This window comes from Seriola lalandi, unplaced genomic scaffold, assembly GCF_002814215.2.
Source record: "Seriola lalandi dorsalis isolate HSWRI2012SDOR001 ecotype SW California unplaced genomic scaffold, Sedor1 jcf7180002054748, whole genome shotgun sequence".
Classification (NCBI taxonomy): domain Eukaryota; kingdom Metazoa; phylum Chordata; class Actinopteri; order Carangiformes; family Carangidae; genus Seriola; species Seriola lalandi.
Genome location: NW_019525301.1, coordinates 2348086 through 2356333, shown reverse-complemented (window position 1 = coordinate 2356333; position 8248 = coordinate 2348086). Strand labels below are relative to the sequence as shown.

General features: G+C 40.3%; 1 protein-coding gene across 1 annotated transcript in view; it reads left to right on the top strand.

Moving 5' to 3' along the window:
- Window positions 1-1165: 1165 nt before the first annotated feature.
- The window catches only part of nucks1a (nuclear casein kinase and cyclin-dependent kinase substrate 1a), a 20770-nt gene continuing 13687 nt past the window's right edge, over window positions 1166-8248 (top strand). Inside the window, exons 1-2 of the mRNA XM_023424761.2 lie at window positions 1166-1452; window positions 7044-7093. Of these exons, the coding sequence (XP_023280529.1) occupies window positions 1436-1452; window positions 7044-7093 (67 nt within the window). The 5' untranslated portion in view covers window positions 1166-1435. The remainder of the gene's footprint in view (window positions 1453-7043; window positions 7094-8248) is intronic.

The window sequence follows — 8248 nt, the reverse complement described above, 5'->3', positions numbered from 1 at the left end:
AGTTAAAACATTGTGTATGAATAAGGTATGCAGTCTTGTTGGAAATGGTGATTAAACTTTCTTTGTTCGGATATATAATTGTGATGGATAGCTGCCAGCCAATCAGAACCGCAGAGGAAATGGCTTAAGATGATTAACTTTGTAGTTATTGATCCTAAATCCCATGTATTTGGGCCTTGGAGGCTCGCTACAGCAATACTTTCAATCACAGGATGATGAACGCTCCCTTTCTGCAGTCACAGCTAATTTCAGGTGGTCACCATTTTAAAAACCAGGGTCTATTGCTAAACAGAGTCTCTGATTTTTGTTCATTAAAAATGTTCAAATTTAGCCCATACTTTAGATTCAAAGTAGTGCAAATGAAGTAATGCACATTATATATATATACAGCAGTATCATATATTAATCATAAAGTTATCATACAAACTGCTGTTCACCCTTTCATACCAAAGTGTAAAATTAACAGAAATAAGCCCAGGTCAGGAACAGGGTCATGCAGCCAGGTCTATATGTTGACCCATTCAGACCAACTGAAAATGCAATGTTAAATACAAGGTAATCCTGGTCAATGCAAGTTTGAGGACATGGGGGCTGCTTTTCATAAAATTTAATGGGAATTTGGCTGTGTGAAATGTAGTTCTAGATTCTCATTTCAGTCTGAAGATAAAAAAATCTATCACTGAAATAAAGTGTATGACCTGTAACTGGAATGTTATAGGCTTTACAGCTGAAATGCTGTGGATACAAGTGCTTACAGCCTGCATCTCATGCTGCAGTGCCAGGTAAAAGAGAAGAAGGCTAGTCTCAGTACCAGCAATAACACAGAAAGTCTAATTACTCCATCATCATATACACAGTGTTTATGTGCGTTGCAACCTATAATTGCAATGTTGCTTTATGGTCTTTTGGGACCCTCACTGAATTGAATGTTTGCATCCAACCTGAGGCCCTCTTTTTGTTTTCTTAACAGTGCTAATTCAACCGAGCCTGCTATCGGAGGCGGGGAACTGTATGCTAAAAGTGTTCCGATTAGCACCTAAAGTATCCAATGAAAATTAAATTCGTCGTTCAAATCAGCCAATGGCAGGAGAAGAGCTCCAAGTTGCTCCTCTCAGGGCTCCGTGGGGGCGGTGCTTATCGTCGAGGACCCACCCCTCAAGGCCGCGGGTTTGGTTGCACATAGGCTGCAGTTTCAGTTTGTTTTATTCACCATTTTGAGTAGCTGAAGGTAAAAAAATTAAGAATATTTGCGTTTGGAGGACAAGTCGCTGTCGTAATTTTATTTTCACTCGCTAGCTCGGACGGTGGAGTTGTGCGTCAACCTCGCTCCCCTCAGTGTTTTGCAGAGCGGGAATCTATATTTCTTTTTTTTCCCTGTGCTTTTTTTCTTCTCCCCCCTTTCTTACATCCTTAACCTCTACAGTATTCCTGCAAAATGTCAAGACCAGTGAGGTAGGTGTGCTAAATCTGTCCTGTGCTCTCCGTTAGTTAATAACGACACCGTGCTGGCAGGCGTCGCAGTTAACATGCACGTCTCGACCATGTTGTGTTTTATGACCTGAGAATTTGTTTATTTCATGAAAAAATAATGGGAACGTGTGCGTGTGTGTTTCCCCTCTCGTGTGTGCACCCTCGTTTTTTTTCTAACATGGATCCCAGTGGTGTGGACTGTTCGCCATATCTTGTGGAGATACGCCGCTGTGTGTCGTGTCTATCATGCTTTTAAATGGATCCACGATGTGCATTGTTGGCTGCTATGTAGGCCAAGCGGAAAATTAGTCGGTGTGATTTAACCAGCTACGTTTTACGGCTCACTTGAACCAGGCCTGATAATATTTTCCCTCTCTGACTGAGAATGAGAATATGGCTACCCCATTCATCCAGGGAAGGCTCTAAAACGCTAGTAACCCCCCTCCACAGAAAGGAGAAAAAAACGGAGGAGGTGGTGGTCGGCCTTGGGATTTGATCTTGTTAACCGCGCAGACTGGGCATGTCATGCCTTAGGCTCCATTACATCGCATTACACTGCATTTAAAACGTTTTTTGGCGTTTCAAACCGGCAGAAAATTGCGTATTAGGCAACGAAAAGGTGGTTGTTGGTGGGGGGAAAGACTGGGGAGCGCGGATCTACATTTTCAGCTCTGGCTGTAAATTAACGCTGCTGGCTGATGTCAGAGGAAGGCGGAGAACTACAAAAAGTCACCACACCCCCCCCCCAGTGCCAGATCTCCACTGTGATTATAACGCATGAGGTGTCTTTTAATCCAAATTAAAATGCCCTTTAACTTGATTAGAAGTCATTTTATGGAGGCAAATGTAACAAAAAGTAGATCCTCGAAATCCCGCAGTTTCTCTGCATGTAAACGCCTCATTTCTTGGATCTATATGGAAGGTTTTACTGCTTTCCTTGACTGAACATGTTTTACAATTTTGATCTTCTTTAGGTGCTGTATGAAAATGATGGCATCTGGAATTGATAACAACTTAATTCTTTTTAAACTAATGTTATTAATATATATTTTTGGGATGACCACTTGAATTCGAAAAAGTAGTGCATAGCAATAAATAAATCCACAGTAGAATTTTTAAGAAAACAAATGTTTACATATAATGCACATTACATTGCAGGCATGCCTCATATTTAAGTCAGAGACATACCACAAGAGAAGCTGTTTAGTGGTCATATATTTGCATCATACAACCAGATGCCTATTTTCACCAGAACTTAACATAAAACTTGTGTTCACACACAAATAGCAAGTCATTGGCTTTTATTTTTCCATGATCAGTGCGCAATAAGTTCAGGCGCACATCATATCTGCAGTCTCTAATTTAAGAAACGCTTTACCAAAGTGCAGGGCCGTTAAGGACAATGATCCACTGTGGTTATTTCAACAACGGAAAAATAAACAGACAAACTTGTGTTTTTACTTTTAGTTGACTACAGACGGAGTAAGTTTGTGTGAGTTTTGGGAAGGAAATGCAACAACTGGACTATCAGTATCTCCACAGACATGAAGTACACTTTAAGAAGCTTAGCATCTACCTTGGGCTGGTACTGCACAGCTACTTGGCAGTTGGATAAATGATTGTTGTGATCATATATTTCCAAAGTTGGAGAATCCCTCTTCATAGTATTATTAATTGCAATGCAACAATCTGACTGTTCCCAACACTATACACTGCGTATGTGCTGACACTGAATCCTGATCTGTTACACTGCCTTTTTCAGCAGCTTGTTTCAGTGTGTAGCGTCCTGCCCACTCACAAAACTTATGTGTAACAGGTAAAAAAAAAATGTAGTTAACCGGAAAACAGCCAAAACTGACATTTAGAAACTGACCATCTTAATCTTGCTCATTTCAGTTAATTCGGTGAATACTTTGCCTAATGCGTGCATTCATGAACTGTACCATGCCTCATGTTTAATCATGTGCCTCCGGCCCGTCCAACAAACGTTAGTCCAGGTTCAGTCAAAGCGAAGCCGGTGATTTGGATAACAAAAACGCAAATATCGAGCACCAGGTTACATCCAAACTAATACGTTTTAATTTTAAAACGTATCACTTTTGTTATGTTTACACCCGACATCCACGCCACTCCAGAGTTTTCAAGCCCCTAAAACGGAGACTTTTGGAAACCCCCACCCGCCTTATCAGTCACGACTACCAGATAGTGATGAAATCAACATGAATAGAGACCGAAGGTAACACTACCAATTTGTTTATTTGGAACACAATCACATTGCCAAATATGATGAGTGCATGGCTCAAAACACTGATAAGTGGCAAAGTAATCGTTCATTCATTCGTAATCAAGGTAGAAGTTTAAAATAGTCTTTGAAGTCATATCGCCCAGTCCTATTTGAAGTAACGCATGGGTAAAAAAATTAACTAAATGCAAAAAACCAATGGAAAAGAGGCACGTTTTTATTAATCATCTAAGCCAGTGTAATTTTATCAAGCCTAACTAGCTGCCATGGTGTTTTTACAATTGACACAACCTCTTACTGCTCGATTCATCATCATTCCAGAGCTGAGGATCCAGCTGACTGACAGCAGTCAATTTACATATGTGCACAGATGATTACTGCTGAATTGGTTATCTTTGTGTCACTTTGCATTACATCAACAAATGGGAGCTGGTTGAGCGAACATCTGAATGGGACAGGACATTACACAAAACGGCAGATAACTTCAGACCAGCCACCGTGCTCTCCCCTTAAACACAGTCTGAATCCAAAGTGAGCCTGTGTGTTTAATTAACCTTACGGGTATGGGTCAGGTCTGGATTTGATTTGGAGTACTCTGCAGGACTCTAGTGTGTGGAACTCGCTTTGATAAATAAGACCATATTATGCACGAGGGGATTGCTGTGACACAAAAAACTGAATTGTCAACCTGCTGTGGCTGAATGTATGTGACAAACAGGAGACACAGTGAATTTTATCATTATGTTGATAAGGACACTGTGTTTCATGTGGATTGGTCAGGTCTAACCAATACCTGCTCTGTCCAGCAGTGTCAGTATCTGGGGTGATTAAAATTCCAACTGATCAGATTGGTGCATCCCTTATTGTTGACTACAATACATTGATTTGGTGTCTTATTTGTCTCAATCTTTACCTGAACCGGTGCTGCGCCTTGTCCTTTGTTTTTTGTTTTTTTTACCACATCGCTGAATTTGGTCTGAATGACCCATTACTTTCCTACTTTCCATTTTCGACATGTGCCATTATGTCTGGAACAGCTGTTTAAAGTTTTGAAACAGGTCATGTCAGTTGCTGAGAGGATAACGATCATCACTACATGTACTGATTTATACTCCAAATGCCCTTTGGTGTGTAGTGCATTTGTGTGTATATGAGAGAAATGACAAGTAGCGTCAGCGCAAGAACAAGAAAATTGATAAACTACCAGCAACTTTGCAAAGTCGAGCTGAAACAAAATAACAACTATCTACTAATGTCTTGCTGTTCTTAAAAATGTAATTATGCAGTTAACAGCTGCTTTCATAATTGATTTAAAAAAAACAATGCACATCACAAGTTGTCAGAAATGATCATATGTGATGAGCTGTAACCAGGAAATGTTTGGTATTTTAATTTTACTTGCAGACACTTGCCTTTTAAAGCTCAAATGTCAGTTTATGTGGGACACAGGGAAGGATGTAACAAATATTATTTTTCAAAAATCATGTCATAATCGGGACTTGGATTCCCCCTGGGTTTGTAGTTCAGTGTAGAGATATGGTGATACACTAAACTGCGGTAATTGTCATGGAAAAAATAAACAAAAAGGCAAGATATAGGTTAGCTGGAGTTGAAGCAGTTAGTCAATAAATTGATAGAAGGTAAATAACATTTCTGATCTTTTGTTAAAGTCTCAAACATCAACTTCTTGCAGTTACTTCAGTTGTAAGGATTTGATGGTTTTCTTTGTCTTCTGTGATAGTAAACTGAATATGTTTTGGTTTGGACACAACAAGGCATTTGAAGTCAACTTGGCCACTGGGAAATTGTGATGGGCATTTTCTCTACTTATATTGAATATGATTGGCTGATTAATTAACGAAATAATCATCAGATTAATCCATAATAAAAAGGGTAGGTTAGTGTTCTGCAATGTGCTTACATGTATCTGAGTATGAAACCACATGTCAGGGTGTGCTGTGGCGTGACTTTAAACGTGCTATTTTTGCAATGTAAAAGTTAAATTAAGCTAAATTTCTGAACACGCTGAATCCTGGATCAGAACATACGTTTTTCTGTCAAACAAATGGATCAAAATAGTTGCAGGTTGATTTTCAATCGATTAATCGAATAATCTTTGTTGTTTTAATGAATTACGACGGCTGCTTCATCACAGCCTCATGAACACACAGATGTTGTCCCTTCACCTGCTCCAGTTTGCGATTGAAAGTAATGGCACGCAAAGAGGCGATGCACATTCAAGAGTGAGAACAAGTCATAACACTGAATGAAAACTGCACTTTAGACTTAAAAGTTGTCATAACACGTTGCATTGTAGCCCATGACTGAGACTAGCTACTGTTTCATCAGATTGCCACATCACATGTCACCGAGTCCACAGTTTGGTGTCTCATTAGAATAGAGCTGGTTAGAAAAATAGCTCCTTGCTCTCTCTGATATCCCTGAGACGTGAGTGGCAATGTGAGCAAAGCTGCTGTGGCACGTCTGAGGCATTTACTTTGGTGAGTGTCAGTATGTGTGTGTGCCTGTTGTTGTAATCTAAGTACTTGTAAATGTACTTGTTTATGGCACTGATGCCCACCCCATCCCCCCCTTCCCCTCCACCACAGACACTGCACTTCTCCAGCGTGGTATTCAGCTTGGTTCAGATACACAGATGCATAGTTTCCCAGGCAGAGCTTGCAGATGATCTCGGGTGCCACCAGTTGTTCGATGTGGTCACTGCACTGGTGTTTGTTTTTTTTTTTGTTTTTTTTTATCCGTTAATGTATTGTATGGTTTATGTCTCTATAAGTTGTGTTTAAAAGGCATTGTTCACCTTTCATTAAAATGTAGGAGGGATGATTCCTCAGTGGTTTTAGCCTGAACTGTTGCTCAGGTCTCTGTCAGCCTTGCCGCCCAGTTTTCTAAAGGTGTGTGTTACCTGAACTAAAGTTGACTGCTGTCACCTGAGGCTTCCCTCATACACTTTGCCAAATTAGCCGTGGAAACTGTAGAAGGCAGAGCAGTGTCCAGTTCAGTGCCCCCAGCTGGAGGCTATTTGTGGCCTCTCAAACCAAATAATACAGTCCAGACATTCACACACAGCTGACTTGATGCTGCCTGTTGAATTGCTGGACACGACATGTAATAGATTTGTAGCCCACTCCCCACCTTCCAGCACCCATTAACCTGTCTAATATCAGACCTGGGCAGTGAAGCAACCTTGTTCTCTGTCCTAAATGTAATCTGATGGTCGTGTGTGTGTGTGTGCTTGTGTGTGTGTGTGTGCTTGTGTGTGTGTGTGTGTGTGTGTGCTTGTGTGTGTGATTGTGCTTGTGCTTCTTCACAGGAACAGGAAAGTAGTGAACTACTCACAATTCAACGAGTCTGACGATGCAGGTAAGAGAGGCTTTACATGTGATTGACTGTATGTGGTAACAGTAGTGGGCAATATGGATGAAATTTACTGTCACTATGTATGATTCTCTACATCAGTGATTCTCAAAGTGGTCTTTGAGGGGGTTCCGGGGGGTCACAGCAAAAAGGGGAATACTTTATTTTCACTATAGTTCTATCCAAAAGTAATACAATTACAGAGTATATGAATGTTTTGGTTCATTGGTTTCGGACACTAATAAAAAGCAGAAAACTTATCAGATGAGGGTCCGTGGTCTAATTTGTGTCAGTGTAGGGTCCTTGATGTGAAAAAGTTTGAGAACCACTGCTCTACATCATGATGTCCACACACACACACACACACACACACACACATATATGTATGTATGTATGTATGTGTGTGTGTGTGTGTGTATGTGTATATATATATATATATAGTAATTCATCACCTTGCTGCAAAAATCAAGGTGCAAAAATCATATAAAGACACAATATTACGGTGGAACAGCTGTAAACAAATGTCTAAAACATCCAGATATTTAAGGTATAGCTCCCACTAACTATTACGACAACATCTCTGGAGGATAAACTTACTTTTATCCTCTCATGGTGTACACTATACTGTCACACTGTTCAACCCTGTATGGTAGAATGCACTGTTGTGTCAGCCACGTTAAGACAATACTGGAACTAAGAAGCACTAAAACCTATAAAATAGTAACCTGTAAATTATTAAATTAGTCCAGCCGTCAAGATAACAGCTCTAGGGATGTCATTTAGTCAGTTTGTTCATATAACAACACAGTCATTTAGGACAGTAATTCAATGCTATCAGACTAGGCTACGTCCACACTACTACGTTTTCAATCCAATCACGTACACCAGATGTGTGCGAGCTGGTGTAAACAGGAAGTAGATTGTCTACTCTGCAGCTGATACGTTGCACAAAATACTACCGACGAGGTATAGACAGTTGTAGCGTTAAAATGCAGAATTTCACTGAACAGCTGCTAGCAAAGACAAGTGCCGCTAGCATGGTACAACAACACAATCCCAGAGTTGTCAAACCAAATCAAGACAAGTGCGTTTCCAAAAGTCTCTGTTTTAGGTGCTGATTTGTGTGGAAAGGAGTAAACGTAGCAAAAGAGATGCATTTTA